Source organism: Lithobates pipiens, unplaced genomic scaffold (assembly GCF_037356315.1).
Source record: "Lithobates pipiens isolate NorthernLeopardFrog02 unplaced genomic scaffold, aLitPip1_a1.2 Scaffold_10, whole genome shotgun sequence".
Lineage (NCBI taxonomy): Eukaryota > Metazoa > Chordata > Amphibia > Anura > Ranidae > Lithobates > Lithobates pipiens.
In genome coordinates this window covers 42,136,206-42,158,942 of record NW_027507686.1, presented here as the reverse complement: position 1 = coordinate 42,158,942, position 22,737 = coordinate 42,136,206, and the positions used below count along the sequence as shown (strand labels likewise).

The following is a 22,737-nucleotide window of genomic DNA, read 5'->3' as shown; positions in this document are numbered from 1 at the left end:
GTGTGTTTGCTAACTGTATGGGGGGATGAGCTGCTTGAGACAACACACAGATCCATCTTCCTGCATAGCAGAAAGAAAAGATCTCTGTGTGATCCCCTGTCAGAACGGAGATCTTCCTTGTTTACACAGGCAGATCCCTGTTCTGTCTCTGTGGGGGAACGATCACGGGCGGCGGGCAGACATCGAGTCTGCTGGGCCCGCTGATTGGCTCCCGCCTCTGGGCAGCACACAGAACGTTGTGTACAAGCCCAATGTACATCTACGGCGATTCGCGCAATCGAGCCAACCTGCCGCAGTATTACTGCGGTGGCTGGTCAGTAAGCGGTTAAGCAACCATATTTGGGTCGAATTCCAAAAAATAAAAAATTCTTACAAAAACTGGAACTAAAAATTTTCTTAGAATTTCGCACCATTAGGCACAAAATTTCATATTTTCTAAAGAAAATTTATTTGGAATTCGACCCATATATGACTGACCTAGAATACTCATGCCTAGTGCAATATAACAAAGCCTGTAAACTATGCCCAGTTTTCTATTTTTGCAGCATTGTTTTCTTACTTTGTGAATATCCTGCCCAGCGTGGCCATCTCCAGTGTGGGCATCTGAAGCCACAGTGTCCTTCTACCCAGCATGCACCTGCCAATATCACGCATGTGCAGTGCGGCGCAATCTTGGTCAGCTTGCCATGACAAGCTGACAAAGATTTTTCATAGACGCCAATGTTAAATGTTACAGGAGCAGTGCCATGCCAAGCTAATCAAGAATTTCCATAAACGCCAATGCTGAATGTTACGGGAGCAGTGCCATGCCAAGCTGATCAAGAATTTCCATAGATGCCAATGTTAAATGTTACGAGAGCAGTGACATGCCAAGCTGGCCAAGATCTCCCAGGAGTCAATGCAAAACCGGAAATGATGTACGGCGCCGCGAGCGCTAAAGGGGGTAGTGAAATTAGATATAGGCATAAATCAGGTAAGTGAACAGAAAACAAAAAAAATCTGCCAATTCATTTTAAGGATGCACATTAGTACTGCATGGTGAGGAGTGAGAAATGTGGGTGGAACTTTGCTTTAATGTGGACCATCATGGCAGGATCACCAATTATTGTTTTAATCAAAGCTGCTGATCTACAGAGATTGGAAATGAATTAACATGTTAAAACGTGATTGGATTTGTGTGATTGGGTTTGCTAATACTTTAATTTCAAACTCCAGTTATAAATATTGTTTTGATCATAACAGGTGACAAAATCAATGAAAAAGCAGCTGTTCTTTATAAGTACGCATACAAACATGGGCTAATTTATCCGACCATCGCCAGAGGTGACTCTCCTAATGACTTCAATATTCCTTTACATAATTGGATTGTATTGATTTTTTTTTAAGTTGAATTACAGAATTGAAGGAATCACCAGCTTGTGTTAATTTTCGATGAAAAGCAAATGCATGGGACACTGTAAATACAATACAAAAGTGTAAACACACAAATGCAGAATGTTGTTTTTCGTTAAAAATCTGACATGAATAACATCTTCCACCTTTACAGAATGAAATGTAGACTATTTGTAGCTACATGATCCTCCATAATTATGGTTTTAATTGGACACCTTCTAATTGAAAAGTAAAGGAAAATGTATAAACAAACAGCTTGGCAGACATTTTTTAAATGATCATATATGTATGCAGGATGTTTTCTTTTGGTGCCAATTAAAATAATATGGTAGAACGTGATTTGGAGCTTAATTAACTCTTCTTGTTTCACCTTCAACAACAGCATGCCGACAGTAAAGGAATTTAACTCAACCATCATCCATATGTTTTGGCAAAGTTGGGCAGTTTTACAAAGTGAGAACACACATATTATGTTCAGCTGTTCAGCTGTCCCATAAAATATACAATGAACAGTGTGTCTACAATTAATTTTTCCTTTTTTTTTTCCTTTAATAGAGCAGGGAAGAGTTGGAGCCAATATCAGGCTTTGATCGCTATCTGTGTCTACATAGATACAGATTTATTTGTCCAGAGGACCCAGGGGACCACAGTCGCCAAGACAGAAAGTGATAGAAAAACCAGAATGTAAAGTCTCGTACACACAATCGGACTTTCGCGCTTTTGCTTTCGCTCTTTTCATTTAGCGTTTTACAATTACGTTTTCATTTCATGCTTTTCTGTTTTTCTGAACCACCGTTCGTCAACCAGCCATGTTTTGGAATCAAAGGAGATAACGTGTTATTTAAATAACACGTTATCTCCTTTGATTCCGGCAACATGGCTGGTTGACGAACGGTGGTTCAGAAAAAACAGAAAAGCATGAAATGAAAAGCGCAACTGAAAAACGCTAATTGAAAAGAGCGAAAACAAAAGCGTGAAAATTAATATTGGCCTTTGACATTATTTTTTTGGGTTGCATAATGATTTGATTTGGTATATTTTCTATATTGTTGGATGCATAGAATGCACTTTTTGGTTAAGTTCTATTGGCAGATAGCATGTCTAATTGTATTTGTTTTCTTTTTTTAATGCACAGTAAAAAAAATTGTGGAGAATAATACTTGGCTATGTGTCTTACTTCAAATTACATTTTGGAAGTAGGCAGTTACATTTTAAAAAATGCAATGTAAAATTAACAAGGGACACCAACATAGTTGTATATTTGATCTTAAAACTACGGGATAATGGTGTTGTGTTAACTTGCCCAAATAAAAAAAAAGTATAATAATATTATTTTTGATATCACTAGAAAAAAAAAAGCCTTGAAAACGTTTTTGCAATAACTCCCTCAGTATCACCAGCAAAGCAGCTTCATTATTATCCCATTAATTCAACTTCCACTACTCCCGGAATGTATCCAACAACGTCACTACATTTGAAGACCTCTGTGGCCCCTCATCCAGAGACAGGGGGGCAATCTCACTATTGTATGATTACCTGGGCGGCCTCGCCCTTCCAGAAAAATACACAGCCATACTCGTTTGGGAGGAGGACACCGGTCTGGTATCTTCCCCTGAGCGGTCTGACAGGATCACTATAAATGCACAAAGTCTGTGGCGGTAAAGGAAACAGTGGTGAAATTACATACAAGATGGTACTATACACCTTCTAAGGTACACACATTTTCCCCACTGTTTCCAAAAACTGCTTCAGAGGTTGCCCCAAAAAAGGGACATACCTACATATTTTTTGGAGTTGTAAAGCACTGAGAGACATATGGCAAAAAGTAGCCTCCAAAGTGGCAAAGATCACAGGTGTACTGACAACTCTGACACATTAAGTGTGCTTATTGTTTGCAGAAATTCCTGGATCCTCCCCGTGCTGAACAAAAACTAGCCCATTCGCTCTTTAGTGTGGTCCACTGGACCATTGCTTTGTTTTGGTGAACCCCAGGGGTCCCAAGGAATCAGGTTCTTAAACATATGGCAGGCATACAGCTCATGGAGAAAATGTTCAACAATATTATGGATACCATGTCTGTATATGAGTTGAAGTGGAGGTCTTGGTCCCCCTGATCTCACATAGGGCGCCTTTGCTAGTCAGCAGCAGAACCCCCAAATTATACTGCATTATGGACAACTGTTACCAGATTGGTTTCCCGTAACCTACTTTTCTTTTCTGTTTATTGGTTTATATGGTTTCTATATGGTTTATTATTATTTCACCTGATATTTTCACAGTAGAAGTGTCACGGAAACAAGGAGACACCCCCTAGACACCTAGTAGGCTTCAAGGCTCTTCTCATAGGGTGATCTCCCCCTGTAGACCAATGAATGTGACAATTCGGCTGAAAGTGAATCACAATGGACCTTTAAGGTCTTCTCACCATATAACCCTGCTATAAGCTATTCAATATGTCTGTATATTATTATCCCATTAAAGAAGAAGAGAATTGTGCGCTGAATTTTGAGATTTCATAATTTGCTTTGTCACAAATGTTAATTCTCCAATACGAACGCTAGTTTTCAAGACTGACCGCTTCTGGCTTGTCCTTGCTTCCGAGCATGCGTGTTTGTACTTTGGACTTTTGTCCGACGGATTTGTGTACACACGCTCGAAAAATATGAAAACACACATTTGTTGGTGGAAAATTTGAAAACCTGCTAGCCAACAGTCAAACCTGCTTGCCAGAAAGTCCGACAACAATTGTCCGATGGAGCATACACGGATTTTCCGGTAACAGCCTGACATTGAACATTTCCCGTCGGAAAATATGATCGTGTGTATGGGACTTTACAGTTGTCATCAGTACAAAAGGTGTGGAGGAACATTTTAATGGGACCTCCTGTTCCTGTTAAGTGACAACCCTCAGAGAATCCCCCCTCATTTTAGAGATTTTATCTAACTTCCTGTTGAGCCAGGAAGTTATAGGGAAATTTTCACTCACTAGTTCTGAGTTTTTGAAGAGCCAAGAAACGCCCCAGTCAAAAACTGTTGATAACAGCCTATGTGTGCATGAACATATAGGATAACATGCTGGGGAGTTTATTGGGTGCAGAAAATAACATCTGAAGGCAAAAACAGCAGTTGTAAAAACATCCAGCGTGCATGTGGCCTAAAAACAACACCAAATAGTATAGAGCAGTGGTCTCCAAACTGAGGCCCGGGGGCCAGATGTGGCCCTTTGCTTGCCCTTGTCTTGCCCTCGGGGGCACTATTCCACCAACTGACACCATAAATGGGCATTATTCATTCCATTAATATCAATAATTGGGGCATTATTCCTTCCATTAAAACCAATGAAGGGGCATTGTATACCTCCCACCTTTTTGAGATGGGAATGAGGGATGCCTATTAGCAAAAGTATGTAGGCATAGGACACCCCCCGTTACACCCACTTAAAAGAGAATTCTACAAAAATAAATGATTATGATTTTTTTTACCACTACTATTCCTTTATATTGGCTTTTGAAATTTATAAATGCAGCAATTTAGAAATTGGATGAAAGGTTTAGCACTGGAAAACACTTTTTGAAGGATGAATAGTGCATTTTATATACAACTATATAGGTCAGCCCAAAATGAGGGACAAATGGGGAAGAAAGAGGGACAGAGGGACTGTGTTGCAAATCAGGGACAGTCCCTTGAAATCAGAGACAGGGGGAAGCTATGGTATTGATGCTGGGGCATTTTCTACTCTCATTGGCCACAAGGAAAGAGGGAAAGAGGGACAGAGGGGCAGAGGGACTTTGTTGCAAATCAGGAACAGTCCCTCAAAATCAGGGACAGTTGGGAGCTATGGCATTGATGCTGGGGCATTTTCTACTCCCACTGGCCACAATCAGCCCCCCCCCCCCCCCCCCCTGCAAATCCTGAAGAACAGTAAACTGGCCCTTTTCTTGGAAAGTTTGGAGGCCCCTGGTATAAGAATAGAAATGAAAATGCTACTGATACACATTGCCCTAAATATAATATTATACTGCACACTGTAAGGCCTACTACTTCAATGTAATTTCTCATTTTGCTGTATTTAAAAGGCTGTTCAAAGTCACAGACCCTCTATGAAGTTTTTTTTCCAGATCATATCCTCAATGACCACCAAACATCTCCTGCAGAGGTGCTAAAAAGATACCTTTCACCGAGATCTGCAAAAAAAACAACCTTTCCCTTTCAATCTGCAGCTCTGTAATTTTCTGCAAAATGCAATGCAATATGGCTACCTAGAGGTGTTCTGTACACAGATGGTGTAATGAAAACCCCCCAGAAATATAATTTCCTGCTTGTGTGATTGGCTCACTGATTTTCCCAGAAGTCAGCACTAAGATACAAATCTGATTTTCACCATTCCCTGCAACAAAAATGTGAATGGGAAGCAGACCTTGCTGATTTCTTCATTAGAGCCCTACAGGTGAAGCAGCTCACTGATAATTATAAAAAAAAAAAAAAAAAAAAAAACATTGCCATACAGGTTCACTCTGCCCGTAGACACAGACAAAAAAAAAAAAAAAACAGCTATATCTTCAGATTAAGAAAATGAATAATTAACAAAGTTTGTTAAAATCCCTGCAATGTACATAGATCACCCAGAGGGGAATGTTTTTTTTTTTCTCAACAAAAGTGGAGTCACTCTTTGATGTAAAAACGATCTATGATTTAATGTTCCACTGCACAAAACCCCATGCCGAGACAGTCTCAATCTATGTTCTGTTGTGGACAGAGAGGTGATCTCACACTAGCAATTAAAATCCTTTTGACAACTGAGGGGGTGAAAAATTAATTTTTTTTATGGCGGATAGTCAAACCTATGCTGCAAACGTTCATATGGACATCTAGGCTTCAATGACCTCAGGTCATAAAAGTAATCAGAAAAGTTTTGGGAAGCCAAGCCCTAGGGGGGTCAATGTACAACTTGAAAATGGCATGTTTAGACTGGTCTGGATCAGTGGCAGATGGTGCTAAAGTTTTTGAGGGGTTGGCAAACAAACCTCCCCAGGTTGGCAATTAGCCCCCATGATTCCCCCACACTCAGCCCCCCACCATCCCTTCTCACTCAGCCCCCCATGGTCCCCCCGTACTCGCCCCCCCACGGTCCCCTCCTACTTACCCCTCCACGGTCCCCAACTACTCACCCCTCCATGGTCCCCCTTACTCACCCCTCCACTGTCCCCCCGCACTCAGCCCCTCCATGGTCCCCCTGAACTCCCCTCCACGGTTCCCCGCACTCCCCCCTCCATGGTCCCCCGCACTCACCCCTCCATGGTCCCCCCGCACTCACCCCTCCATGGTGCCCCCACACTCACCCCTCCATGGTCCCCCCCTACTCACCCCTCCACGGTCCCTCCACACTCAGCCCCTCCGCGGTCCACCCACACTCACCCCTTCATGGTCCCCCTTACTCACCGCTCCACGGTCCCCCCCACACTCAGCCCCTCCATGGTCCCCCTGCACTCCCCCCTCCACGGTCCCCCGCACTCATCCCTCCATGGTCCCCCCCTATTCACCCCTCCACGGTCCCCCCACACTCACCCCTCCATGGTGCCCCCACACTCACCCCTCCACGGTCCCCTGCACTCACCCCTCCATGGTCCCCCCCTATTCACCCCTCGACGGTCCCCCCACACTCACCCCTCCATGGTGCCCCCACTCTCACCCCTCCACGGTCCCCCGCACTAACCCCTTCTTGGTCCCCCACACTCACCCCTCCATGGTCCCCCCTACTCACCCCTCCACGGTCCCCTTGCACTCACCCCTCCACGGTGCCCCTGCACTCACCCCTCCATGGTCCCCCCACACTCACCCCTCCATGGTCCCCCCCTATTCACCCCTCCACGGTCCCCCCACACTCACCCCTCCATGGTGCCCCCACACTCACCCCTCCACGGTCCCCCGCACTAACCCCTCCATGGTCCCCCGCACTCACCCCTCCATGGTCCCCCCTACTCACCCCTCCACGGTCCCCTTGCACTCACCCCTCCACGGTGCCCCTGCACTCACCCCTCCATGGTCCCCCCACACTCACCCCTCCATGGTCCCCGGCACACACCCCCCTACGGTCCCCCCCTACTCACCCCTCCACGGTCCCCCCCTACTCACCCCTCCTTGGCTTCCTCAGCTTCTTCTCCTGGCCAACCCAATCTACCTCCTGTCCTGATTGGCTGGGAGGAGAAGCTGGAAGACAATAGAGAACATTGATTTGCTAATGTCACAAGCCCAACCTTTTTCAAGCCAATTGGAGCCTCTGGCTCTAATCATGTGGCTTGAAAAAAAACCTCATAGAAACCTATGAGTCTGGCACACCGCATGCATCCCCACATGCAAAGTAGGGAGGTGGCGCCCCTGTGCCCCTTATGATCCCGGGAGCTTCTGGTCTGGATACAACGTCTGCATCATTGAAAGCGGTATTAACTTTTTAATTCAATAAGTTTGGTATTTATACAAACAAGCTAGTTCAAAATTGTAAACATTTGGTGTACTTACTGGTTTCTGTAGCTACCACTGTGATGTTATGCCACATGGTTGTCTCCCGATCGAGTGCAGTAGCCAGTGTTATCTTGCCGTCATCTGCATTGATGTTAAATTGCCGATCAAGATCCGTATGACGATCAATGGAAAACCTGTAACATATATATTTTTTCTCCATCAGTAACATGAAAATTTCAAAAATAGCATAATCTATTTACCCAGTAGTACCATATGTTACTCAGTAGTAAATCAACTGCAATGTGATAAATAGATGTACTCAGTAAGGAAATTATGATCTTACTTCAAGTTCAGCTGATGACATGTTTAAAACCCACTATTAATCAAGCTATAAATATGCAATCTCCGACATTTATCGTGATATAATATATCAAGTCAGCACCATGCCATGCAAACAAATTACACTTATGTCTCCATGGTATTGTATTTAAAGCCGTGATTTATTTGTAGATTTAGATTAATTCATATTATAATGCAGAAGAACTTCTTAGTGTGCATGCATCTAATGCCAAGGATTCTGATTACAGAGATTCATTATTTTGGATATGAGTCCAACTAAATAAAAAAAAAAAGGAAAAGGTTCAGAGAGGTCACCAAGATTAAATGAATTTTAAAACCCTAAAACAGGGGTGTCCAACCTTTTGACCTTTCTGGGCCACATTGGAAGAAGAGGAATTATCTTGGGTTGTATTTGCTCAGACAAAGGAGCCCATTCAGTTGAATAGCCTGCATTGGGTAGAGGAACTAGATAGGGGTACCCGCCTTTGCCCTCTCCTTTTTGCCCTGGCGATAGAACTCCTCGCATATGCCATTCGGAATAATGTTAATATTAAAGGCCTTAAAGACTTCAAACTGAGCCTATACGCCGATGATGTTTTGCTGTTCCTTTCAGACCCCTTAATATCTCTTCCAAACCTTATCAAAGAGTTAGAAACATTCCAAGATCTTGCTGGCCTTGGGGTTAAAGAGGAAGTAAACCCTAATGAGTTTACTTCCTCTTTCATTCCCTGCAAAGGCAAAGCATAATGGACTACTATGCATCGCATAGTAGCCCATTATGTGTCACTTACCTGACACAGGAGCCAGCGAAGTCACCACTGTCCCCTGTAGTCCGCCGCATCCATCTTGCTGGTGGCGTCTTGCAGCTCCGCCGCTGTCATTCGGCGGAGCCGCGATGACGTCACTCCCGCGCATGCACACGGGAGCCGACACGCGCGGCAGATCCATTGTTGGAAATGCCGCGCTCAGTGCGCCTGCGCGTTGCTGTCTACGGCGCATGCGCCGTAGACAGCGGTGCCTGTCTTCAGGCAAATATCTCCTAAACCGTATAGGTTTAGGAGATATTTCTTGGACCTACAGGTAAGCCTTAATCTAGGCTTACCTGTAGGTCAAAGTGGTTTGTAAGGGTTTACAACCACTTTAATTTATTGAAATCTACTGCAATGCCTATACATATTCCACCATTGTTAGCGGTATCTTTGCAAGAGAGATTTTCTTTCTCCTGGACCTCACAATCTTTTAAATATTTGGCCATCCTCCTTACCCCATCTTATAAAACTCTTTTTCAAACCAATTATCCACCACTATTCACAAATATCAAAACACTCCTTTTTGGGGAGAATAACAGCTACCAAAATGGTGATTTTACCTAAACGACTATTTTATTTTAGAGCTTTACCCATACTGATTCCTAAAAGTACTTTAGACTCCCTTCAAAGAGAAATTAGCAAATTTATATGGCTCAAAAAAAAAAAGTTTGGTTACTCTCTTATGCACAGATCTCATTCAAATGGTGGTTTAAGCCTTCCTAACTTATGGTGTTATCTAGCTGCAAGATTTACACACTTATCTGAATGGTTTGCTCCTTTAAATCAAGTGCCTTGGTTACATTTTGAAGAACAGTCAATTATACCATTCCATCTTCAAGGTATCTTATGGTCCAAGTCAATTCAATCCAGAGAGATCTTTCCCTCAAATATGGTGGTGGCTCAATCATATCAATTGTGGCACCGATATAAAGATAAATTTGACTAAATTTCTTCCACCCCCCCAGCATCCTTTATAGGAGATCCCCGCTTCTACCTGGTCTTTACAAGTAGCAGCTATTGCTATATATAGAAACTACATAACCTCACTAACTTGAAATCCTCAACAATAAATGTAACCTTTTTTTTAGATTTATGTGAACTAAACAATATTCCAATTTCAGAATTAGACCATCATACTGAAATTGAAAAATCTGACCAAAAATACTTCTTCTCTATAATTACATCCCCCTAATTTCCAATTTGAGCAACTCTGCATCTCCTCACCGAGAGATATGGGACTGATCTCTCGTATTTACCGCTGTTTAAACAAATACTCTCTTTCAGAAAAGTCAAAACCAATGCTTCAATGGGAAATTGACTTAGACCAACCTTTAATCCTACCAGAATGGACCACTATGATCCAAAACCTACTGAAATGTATTCAATTTCATTGAGAGAAACAGCCATCACGTTACACAACAGATGGTACCTAAACCCGTACAAAATAAACACATTTTATCCATCGGTATCTCCTACATGTTTTAGAGGATGCCGAGATCAAGGTAACATCTTACATACATTCTGGAACTGCAAAATGTTGAAACCCACATGGCTACAAGCAGCTGCTAAGACTGAACATATTATAGGGAAATAAATTCCCCTTACCCCTAAGATGTGTTTATTGTTTGCACCTATACCAAATGTATCCATACAGCATATTACATTAATACATACACTTTTTAACTCAATCCACTGGATGATAGCTTTTAATTGGCACACATCAACAGTCCCTTGGTCCCGGGTATTGAGTAGAATGATGAAATAAAACTCTCAGAGCATATCCACCACATATTCTTTGACGCCATGCGCATTTTCAAAAAAGAAAAGGTCCCCTTGGGACACACCACTTCCTTAAATATCACCCTGTATAGCCTAATAATGCATATCATTATAAAATAAATCTGTGTTTTTTAAATGATATAACCTGATGGGAAATATACATATCTAGATTGCACCTTTATTGTTCTTATATTGTATTGCTATGTTCTTCTTATATGTACCATTCAACTCATATTACCGTATATACTCGAGTATAAGCCGAGATTTTCAGCCTCTTTTTTGAGGCTGAAAGTGCCCCCCTCGGCTTATACTCGAGTCATCGCTGTCTGCCCGCTCGATCAGCGTGTCGAGCAGACAGACAGCGGCCATTCTAGGATTCAAAGGCCGCGCCTCCGGCTCCGCCTTCGCCTGTGATAGGCGGAACACTGAATTTCCCAGCAGCCTGTGTTCCGCCTATCACGGACATCGTATCATCCTCGTACTACGGACGAGGATGATACGATGTCCGTGATAGGCGGAACACAGGCTGCTGGGAAATTCAGTGTTCCGCCTATCACAGGCGAAGGCGGAGGCGCGGCTTTTGAATTTTACAATGGCCGCCGAGGCGCCGACGAAGAGGGCACGGGACGGAGGCAAGGCAAGGCACGGCACGGGACGGGACGGGACGGAGGCAAGGCAAGGCACGACACGGGACGGAGGCAAGGCACGGGACGGAGGCAAGGAGGCAAGGCACGGGACGGAGGCACGGGACGGAGGCTCGGGACAAAGGCTCGGGACACAGGTAGGCTGGACACACACACACACACACACACACACACACACACACACACACACACACACACACACACACGGATGGAGACACACACACAGGGATGGATGGATGGATGGAGACACACACACACAGGGATGGATGGATGGAGACACACACACACAGGGATGGATGGATGGATGGATGGAGACACACACACACAGGGATGGATGGATGGATGGACACACACACACACAGGGATGGATGGACGGACACACAGGGATGGACGGACACACAGGGATGGACGGACACACAGGGATGGACGGACACACACACAGGGATGGACAGGCATGTCTCACCCTCGGCTTATACACGAGTCAATAAGTTTGCCAGTTTTTTTGGGGGTAAATTGGGGGCCTCGGCTTATATTCGGGTCGGCCTATACTCGAGTATATACGGGTAAGTACATACTTGAAATAGCGGATGTACCTATGTTTTGGTTACACATTTGTACTAACCTATGACCTTTTACAATAATAAAATGAATAAAATATTTTCAGTACCCAAGCAATAAACATTAACAAACTTCCACACAAAAGCAAAATGTAGAGAACACCAAGCAGTAAGACTAATCTGTGCCTAGATACCGCTCGTAACTGAGCAGGCTTCACAGATGTCCTTCATTCTCAGTTGTGTGCAGCCAACAATCAAAGTGAGATCAAACACCTTTTTGAGGACCAGGTCAGTGCTCTAGTTTTTCTTGATTAAGACACTTGAGAAGGCACCAACAGCCTCGGGTGTAGATTTAACAAGGCAGACCAATGGGACTAGCTGAAAACTACCTAGGACACAATTCATTGAACTGGAAACTCACCGTTGTAAGGTGAGCACTAATACTTTAATGAATTCCACTATATCATTCAATAGCTTTATGTTCTTGCGGGATAAAAATAATAATACAAAAAAGAAAGAATTTCTAAGGAGACGGATGAGTGAATTTTTATTTGGAAATGCATGTAATATTTTGAACGTCCTATTAACTTTCTTTCTTTGAAACATTTACTCTAGATACAATAATTTCAAAAATATATATGTACTGTATATATATATATATATATGTATGTGTATATATATATATATATATATATATATATATATATATATATATATATATATATATATATAGATAGATAGATATACAGTATATATATATATATATATATATGTATATATATATATATATATATATATATATTTACATACTGTATATCTATATCTTCTGCCTATTCTGAGTGTTAAAAGCCAGGTGACAGAAGAAGCTGCAAAACTGAAAAAGGGAACAGGATGCTCTCCTCTCCGCAGTAGAGACGTATAAATCACAAGACTGGCTAAACAGTATTACAAATTTAAAAGTCTGGAAGACTGTTGAATGCAGCGGCAGGTGCTGTGTTTTTTTTTTTTTTTTTTTTTTTTTAGGGGGGCGGCAAACAACCACCCCCCCAAGTTGGTCGGGTCACCCGATCCCCCCTCGTGGGGATTACCCCATTTAGGTCACGGGCTGGCAGCGCTCCTACAGGTGACTGCTTCCATTGCGTCCCCATCTCCTCTGCATTTTGGCGGCTTCCACCGTGTGTCTCCTCCACATCCAATAGTTTTGTCCTTTCAGCCAATCATGTGATGGGTCTCAAGACCTGCTTCCTGAATGGCTGGGAGGAGGATCAGTGTGACAATAGCGAATATTCTTTCGCTATTGTCACACAACTGGATGGGCTGTGCCCTGAGCCCACCCTTTTTTGAAGCCTATTAGAGCCCCTGGCTCTAATCACATGCTTAAAAAAATAGTTTGCTTCTAGCACCCTGCATGTTTATTTTTGGGGACCGAACACATAGATGGGGGGGGGCGCACCCATGCAACCCTAATGGGCAGGCTTCCACTGGTTGAATGACTTGAATGACTTCTGTGCTCATGCTGTAAATGTGTTGAGGATGGATTGTTCCACAGTGTCTGCAGATCTGAGGGTTTGTTTTACAGCTCAATTACCGTTTGATAAGAAAATATAAATAATTGAATCCGCAACCTTTGGCCACAGGTTGACTTTTAGCTTTATTTAGGTTTTTGCCTGGAGTTCTGCTGAAATAAATACTGTCTTCTAATGTTACTCAGGTGTTCCTGTGGTCATATCTCAGCTTGAAGTGATGCTGAGGCCCTTCATGATGAGAATAAATAGGCCTGGAAATTCAGGTGCTGTGAGATAAAAAAAATCTGCCAAGTTATTCAACCCATTGGCAGTCACTCAAACTAAAATATCAGATTTTATTAAACTATTGTTTAGTATTCAAAATCCTCAGTAACTAAGAGACCTATGTTTCCATCCCAAAACTTGAAAAGGGGTGCTTGACAGATATGTTTAGTATCTGCTAAACCCTTTTTACATGTTGGGTAGAAAAGGTTATCCTATTTTTAATGGTTCATTATGTGCTGCCACATTGGTGGGGCATTATGTTACAATGCACCAATTTAAACATCACAGCATTCACCTCAATTACCCCACCAGGGGTGCCAGAGTAATAGGACCTGAATGCTGGTTGAAATGTCATAAGTTGCTGAATGATATTTATTAACATAGCTTAAATGTCAACTTCAATGGTAGTGGTGAATTAAATAACTCTAGATCCTAAAGCTCCCAGGGGCTTTACTTCTGTCACTTCATAGCCTGTGTTACTTTTAATAAGGCCATACAAAAGGTAAAGTTATAGATGGATTCACAATTTCTTGGTATATGCTACATTTTTGGGAAATATATGATCATTTGACACTTTAATGGTAATTTTTTCCCCCTCTACAGTCCTCCACTCTACCAGCTGAGCTATCGAAGGAGCCAATGGTCATAATCTTGGGAAGGAACTGTGAATTCTGGGAAGGAAACTTAAAGTGTGACATCTCTCTGGATGGACCCTGCCTTTAAAAATAAATTAACCAAAGACACCTGTTCCCGGTGCCAAATCCACCCCCCCCCCCCCCATTTTAACAGGTGGCGGGGATTTTCTCCCCTGGTCTCTGTTGCACTCTGGTCATGCAGGGCTCTGCCCGCCCACTGATTGCAGATGATATGCTTTCCAGCCATCCAATAAAAAAATAAATAAATGCACATTGTTTTTACCTGCACAAAGATGTGCATCTTTTTGCTATTATATAATTGATTATTATAAAAAAAAGTAACCTCTTGGTGCTGAGCGCACACAAATATGCAGCCTCTCGCCGGCCAAGCCTTGACACCAAGCGGCCACATATTTGCGTGCAATAGCGCCAACAGTGATGTGCTGAGAGCATGCTCCCTGCACTCCCCCTGCACATTGACGGGCGGCTCACGGAAAGTTCCCAATCGCTGTTTGCTTTTAGGACTTTTCCAATCATGTGACCACCATGACAGCCAATTATGGCAGTCACGTGGCCATAAGCCCCACCTCCCAGCATAGCAAACCCCTTAAAGGGCCGGCAGCAGGGGAGAAAAAAAGGTGAACTTATCCTTTCATCTTGGATGGCTTTTAGAATGGGCTTAGACTGAACTCATACTGCAGAAAAAGTTGAAATCTTCCTTCTGGGGATGCTCTATAAGGCTCCATTCACACCTGGGCGTGTTGAGATCCTGGCAGAATCACTGAGATTCTGCCCACAATCTCAAAACGCACTACACTCACAAAACATTGTTTCAGGTGCCATTATTTTTAATGGCACCTAAAGCACTTTGCATTTTTGCCTCAACTATTGCATGATTTATTGCACAGTAATGCCGCGTACACACGACCAGACTTTTCAAGGGACTAGGTCCAACAGACTTTCGACAGAGTTCTGACGGAGTTCTGATGAACGGACTTGGCCACACACAATCACACCAAAGTCTGACGGATTCGAACGTGATGACGTACGAACCAGACTAGAATAAGGAAGTTCATAGCCAGTAGCCAATAGCTGCCCTCGCGTCGGCTTTTGTCCGTCGGACTAGCATACACACGAGCAGATTTCTCGGTAGGAACTGGGTCCGGCGGAGTTCCGGTGGAAAAATTTGAAACATGTTCCATTTCTAAAGTCTGTCAGACTTTTGCAAATCAAAAGTCCGCTGCAGCCCACACACGATCGAATGGTCTGTCGGAATAGTTCCGTCTGACCTTTGATGTTGAAAAGTCTGGTCGTGTGTACGCGGCATAATAGCGCCAAGTAGAATTGCATGAAGCTTATCACCCAGAAGGGAGCGGGGGCTTCTTTTGGGCTAAAAGCTTCACAAGCAGTTGAAGCTGGTATTTTTTTTGGGGGGGCGGCAAACAACCCCCCCCGAGCGGCTGGCAGCACCTCCCGCCCACTATTTGCTGGTCCTTACCCCATCTGGTAGCGGGCAGTGGGTGGTGGGCAGTGTTCAGTGGCTCCGTGCCCTCTCCACCATTTGCAGCTTCCAGTGTGCAGCTCCTCCCCTCCTCCTAGGCATCCAATAGGATCACCTGTCCTTTCAGCCAATCAGATGATGGGTGTCAAAACCCAGCTCCTGATCGGCCGGGAGGAGGATCAGTTTACAAAAGCGAATATTCATTCATTGTTGTAACATACCTGGGTGGGTATTTTGAAGCCGGTTAGAACCTCTGGCTCTAATCAGTGCTTCAAAAAACAACTCACCCCACATTGGAATCCATACACCTGGCACCCTTTAAGGGGGCGAAAGCATGGATAGGGGGTGATGGCGGTGGATAAGGTTGCAGCGCCTAAGCGCTCTTAATGGATGAACTGCCCCTGTTCACACGATGTGTTTTGCTGCATTGTTGCGTGACAACTGTGGCAAAAGCACACTGCATTTTAGGGGCCATTGAAAATAATGGCACCTGAACCTACGTTTTGCAATTGTAGTGCATTCTATAGTTGTGAATGGAGCCTAAGCCTCTTTGTTTCTCGCAGATGTTGTGGATCCCTGAACATCATTGCACTTTGATGTTGTTACTGAACAAAGCTCAAAATAACATTTGAATAAAGATAACATGACCCCCACCAAGGGCAAAGCTTTATGGTGATGATCAGCAGTTACTGAGTGTGCACATTAGGGGTGATTTGCACTTTGCAAGGGAATTTGCCCCAAAGCTTAGGGAATGTGGTAAGGTTTTCAAAGAATACCCAATTGCGTGCAGGGAAATAAAAAAAAGAGAAATCAGAAATTTTGTTTGCACTTGATTGAATAATAGAAGTCAGCAGAGTTTTTTTAAACTCTTGAAAAGTGCAACTTCCCTTGTAAAGAAAACAGCCTATTTGCCTTTAGTAAATCAACCCCATTATCTAAAGTGCATTTACTACAGTGTGTCCATTCTGTGAAAACATCTAAAAAAAAACAAAATGATAATATGAAAGGAGAAACAAGCATACGTGCATGTCAGATCCATGCTGATTATATATACTCAATCATAGGAACTATCAAGTAAAATATATTAAGCATATGCCATTTTTCACACTCTCTAATGCAGATTAACTGATAGCATATGTTTTGGGAAAGTACTGTGAAAAATCACCAGTTTTTTCAGCTTTAATATTAAACCAATGAGTATATGTTTAGCCATCAACATGCCTGCCTTCAAAACAAGCATAAGGTTTCTATTTTGATGCTGTCTATGGTTTGGACTAAAAGTTAATACAGCTTTTTTGATGAGCCAAAATCTAGAAAAATGCTTATGTGTGTAAACAACCTACTGCACCTGTAATTCTGAAAAAATGAATAGTATTTGGAGTACTAGAATTGGACATTTGTCTTGTTTTTGAAAGTTCTAGTCTTAGGCCGCATGCACACAACCGGACTTTCCGCCAGACTAGGTCAGACGAATCAGTCCGTCGGACAATCCGATCGTGTGTGGGCTAATCCGATCTTTTAAAAAAAATTAAAAATCCGACAGACCTAGAAATAGAACATGTTTCAAATCTGTCTGACGGACTCAATTCCTATAAAAAAAACGTTTGTCTGTATGCTGGTCCGACGGACCAAATATGACGCAAGGCAAGCTATTGGCTACTGGCTATTGAACTTCCTTTTTTAGTCCCGTCTTACGTCATCACGTTCAAAACTAACAAACTTTTGACTTACTTAGTCCGTTCGTGTGTGGCCAAGTCAGTTCGTTCGAAAAGTTCATCGTAACTCTATTGAAAGTCTGTCGGGAAGACCGTCGGACCTAGTTTGCCGGAAAGTCCGGTTGTGTATACGCGGCATTAGGGTTACTCTTGTAAGCTTGAATGAGTGTCCTTTAGACTTAGCTTCTCTATGATCATAGCTTCACTTTCAATGTAAAGTATATCTAAAGCCAAAACTTGTTTTATAGTTTTTGGATAGAATGGGAAAAGAGTTAAAACCCATCAAGCTTTTTATTGCTTAATAATTCTTCAATTGATGAGATTAAGGGGGGATCTCCAAAATACGCCCCTTTCTAACCGTTGACATCACTAAGCAACTTATTCACTCCCTTGTTATCTTTCGACTTGACTATTGTAACTCCCTCTTCATTGACTTACCTCTCCGCAAGCTATGCCCTCTTCAGTCTATCATGAATGCCGCTGCCAGACTCATCCACCTTACCAACCGTTCAGTGCCACTCTTCTATGCCAATCCCTCCACTGGCTTCCCATTGCCCAACAAATAAAATTAAAAACACTAACAATAACACACCAAGCCTCCAAATATCACTCAAACAGTCCTCTCCGCTCCTCCCAAGACCTTTTGGTCTCTCTAGCTCTCTTGTCTCCTCCTCCCTTGTTCATCTCCAGGACGTCTCCAGAGCCTCTCCCATCCTCTGGAACTCACTACCCCAATCTGTCTGGTTATCTACTACTCTGTCCACTTTTAGGTGATCCTTGAAAACTCATCTCTTCAGGGAGGCCTATCCTACCTCCAACTAACAATCAAATCTTTCACTCCCCTTATCAGTTCATCCCTCACAGTCCCTACATTGTGATTCACTAGCCCCTCCATCTTAGATTGTAAGCTCACAGGAGCAGGCTCCTCTAGCCCTCTTGTTTTCAATTGTAATATTTTTTGTAGTATCCCCCTTTACATTGTAAAGTGCTACGCAAACTGTTGGCGCTATATAAATCCTGTATAATATTAATATGATTACCATACTGTATATAAATACAAAATTGGTCCATATTGTGAACTTAGTGTTATTCACTTTAAGGTCTTCACAGTCTTTACGTTTGGTTGAAAAAAATAAATTTGTATGGTGTATATTCGGCCTTAGTCCTCAGAAAAATGAGGTAAGACACAAAACTTTGCATATACAAAATTCAGGAGATGGAAAGATTACTACATCCAAGCACCTTCAGGATTCATAGTTTTCATTACGATAAACTAAAAACATCTGGCAATAAGGATTTGTCTGTTACAATATCTATCCTCCCACACATACACTCTGCATGTACCATTATCTCAATGTTCTACGTTTGTTCAAATTTGTGAATATTCGTATGCATTATTATGTTTTTAATGTTATTTTTTACTTTACGATTTTATGTGTCCTCTCCTACGGTGGGCTATATTTGTCTTTGTCCTGCCTTTCTTTAGGGACCTTTTCTGCAATCCTTATATCTCAACTTACAACAGCAGCAGTGTAGTATTATATTTCCGCATCCGTTAACACCAATAAGCCATAACATTAAGACCACTGACAGGTAAAGTGAATAACATTGATTATCTTGTTACAATGGCATCTGAATGGATATATTAGGCAGCAAATGAACATGTTGTTCCTTGAAGTTGATGTGTTGAAGGCAGAAAAATGGGCATCACAGTTTGTTATGTATAGGGCTGCATAGCTGCAGACTGGTCAGGGTGCCGGTGCCGACCCGTGTCTACAGCTAAAAGCATCTACAATGGGCATGTGAACATCAGAACTGGACCACAGAACTGGACCACAGAGCAATGGAAGAAGGTGGCCTGGTCTGATGAATCACATTTTCTTTTACATCACATGGATGATTCCCTTAATTTGCAGGAATTTCCTGTCATTTTCTGTTTTAGCTATGGGGCAGGAAGCAAAGGCAAATCTCTCCAATGGGACACAGATGACAAAAATATTTGCAGCCACTAGATCTGAGGATTGGGAAGCTGCAAAATTATACATTTATGCTATTGGGTTTAGATACATCAAAGCAACAAGACTTTTGACAGACTGGTGTTATAAAAAGCAAGTGTTGGTAAATGAAAATAATATACATTCACTTTATTAACCCTTTCCCACCTGAGCCATGCAACCCTTAAAAAAGTAGGGGGGGGGGGGTTCGTTAAGGATCGGCAAGCATGTGACAACATTGATTAGGCTGTCACAGTGTTCTTATGATTGGGAGCCGGTCCTGCCAGCTGCTGATCATTAGTGGGGGCTGAGAGTTGTCTTAGACAGCTCGGCCTCTGTGCTGTGAGTGTGCAGTGATTGTGCTCTCAGCACAGAAACATTGGCCGCCCAGTGACACATATGTGTGATATGTAGGTGTTAAAGCCCCCTCTTTTACCACCACACTAATGTGTTAAGTAGGCAGCAATGCGTTAAGGTAGAACTTCACCCTAAAGAGTAATTTCCGCTTTATGCCCTCCTCCTCCCCTCCTCTTCTATTATTGCCACTTGTTTTTTGGGGGGGGGGGGCAGGTACCTGGTTTTGACAGATATCTGCTTCAAACTTTCGGTCGGATCTCCCTGAGATCCACCACAAATTCTCCCCCACCCACAACCTGGTACACATCACAGGTCCTAGAAGGCTGCAGGGTCATTCAAAAAGCACAGCGTGGCTTGCACATGTGCAGTGGGCAGCCAGCTGTATAAATCACAGCTGGCTGCCCGTAGTAAACCAGTATGCCAGTGCTGGGGACCTGAACACCGGTGAAGAAGAACTTTAATGACCTGAAGACCGGTGAAGAAGAACTTTGATGAAAACCATAGCAGCGTAGCCCAAATTTTGCAATCAACAGAAGAAATTTAGGAGAACTTCTATTTTTGGGAAGGGAGTATGCAAAATAATACAGCGGTGATCTCTGTAATAGCGGTGAAAAATAAAGTGATTTCCAGCTTCCACAGGGATCCCACATGTATGGAAAGTACATGTACACATTGGGGTTGATTTACTAAAACTTGAGAGTGCAAAATCTGGTGCAGCTATACATGGTAGCCAATGAGCTTCTAACTTCAGCTTGTTCAAGTAGGCTTTGACAATAAAATATGGAAGCTGATTGGTTTGTAGGTAGAGCTGCACTAGATTTTGCATTCTCCGTTCTTAGTAAATCCCCAACACTGTGACACAGTAGTACCAAAATCATTTCTGTCTGTGGAGGAGCAGTCAGGTGAAGGTGGATCTAAAGCCAGAGATCCATGATGAAGTACAGACCTCTTGGTGCGCCTAGAATCAATATGCTATACATAACATTAATACCTGTTAAAAGGTCCAAACTCTCATTAGACACCATACCTTATAGAACTTGCTGTTGAATCAGGGTCTCTTGCTGTCACCTGGCCAATGACACCATTTATGGCAGCGTTCTCATGTACCTCCAGCAGATAACTAGGTGATGAGAAGACAGGGGGCTCATCGGAATCCTCCACCGTTATTTTTAGCGTTGCAGTGTCTTTGAAGGGTACCCCGCTGATGAAATGCGGATCAATATTAACATTGACTGCCTCTACCTTCAGCGTATAGGATTTTTTGCTCTCGAAGTCCAGAGGCTGTTAAGAATGACAAAGACGAATGCTTTTCACTAATGACCACAGAAGCAAGAACAAATGAATTTAATGCTGATGGATGAAAGTTATGTTCATTTAAGCACATTGACTGAGCTTTAATGCAACCACAGTGTAAGCCATGCACTCGCTCAGACTGAGCCCGTAAATTGAGTGGGCATTTATTGATATCTGTTTATTATGTTACCCCGGTGAAGTCAATCTTTTTGTTCCCTATCCTTTTTACCTTTCTCTTTTAATTCGACAGTCACAAAATGTTCTTTTTCTGAGGCTTGATCACCAGGATTTCACATAAGTTACATCATAAAGCCTGCTCAGTGATTACAATACTGCAGCAAAGTCGAGCATCGCTTCCTTAAAATAGAATCCAGAGTGTATTTTCAGCCAGCATGCATTTTCAGATATTATTTTAAAGTTTTCTTGAAAGTAAGTTTTCATAAGGCTCTCAATTTTACTTTCTTGCTGTACCATATTTCAAGGTGGCATTTCATATACCGTTTTTTAGAGTCTCTGTCTCTAGTGACCATCTATCAAATATTGCAATCAGCATCCTTATAGAACTTTTTTAGATAAAACTGTCCACAAGACAAGCCATCTGGAGATTGTATTTATGGTCAATGAACCATTATGGGTCTGTGCTGACCCACAGACTTATATGGAGCTATGAAGAGCAGTAAAATGCAATCACTACTTAACCACTTAAGGACTAAGCCTATTTTTTACACTTGGTCTTTACAAGTTAAAATCATTTTTTTTTGCTAGAAAATTACTTTGAACCCCCAAACATTATATATATATTTTCAGACACCCTAGATAATAAAATGGCGGCCGTTGCAATGCTTTATGTCACACCGTATTTGTGCAGCGCTCTTAGCCCTTGTACACACGGTCGGAGAATCCGTCGGAATGTGTCCTATCGGACCGTGTTGTCGGATAATCCGACTGTGTGTGGTATGCATCGGACTGATTCTGTCGGAATATCCGTCGGACCCAATTTTCCAACTTGTTGAAAATATTTTCCGACCAACTGGTTCGATCGGACATACTCCGATCATGTGTAGAGAATTTTGATCGGGCCAAGTGCCACGCATGCTCAGATCAAATACCTACATCAAAGCTATTGGCTACTAGCCTGAACGTAGTCTCATCGTAATGAAATTACGTCATCACGTTCTGAATGATCGGATTTTTCGACAACTTAGTCCGACCGTGTGTATGCAACAGTTTCGGACAAGATCCGACGGACAAAATCCGACGGATTTGGTTGTCGAAATCTCCGACCATGTGTACAGGGGCTTACAAACACTTTTTGAATAAAAAACATAAGAAATCAGTAAAATTAGTCCAATTTCTTTATATATTGTGAAAGATAATGTTACGCCGAGTAAATTGATATCCAACATGTTACGTTTCAAAATTGCGCCTGCTCATGGAATGGTGACAAACTTTGACCCTTAAAAATCAACATAG

General features: G+C 42.6%; 1 protein-coding gene across 2 annotated transcripts in view; it reads right to left on the bottom strand.

Moving 5' to 3' along the window:
* CDH8 (cadherin 8) overlaps window positions 1-22,737 on the bottom strand; it is a 663,994-nt gene that overhangs the window by 146,874 nt on the left and 494,383 nt on the right. For both annotated transcript variants that reach the window (XM_077454372.1, XM_077454381.1), the window contains exons 7-8: window positions 20,999-21,252; window positions 7,909-8,045 (exon numbers count right to left, since the gene is read on the bottom strand). In XM_077454372.1, the coding sequence (XP_077310498.1) occupies window positions 7,909-8,045; window positions 20,999-21,252 (391 nt within the window). The remainder of the gene's footprint in view (window positions 1-7,908; window positions 8,046-20,998; window positions 21,253-22,737) is intronic.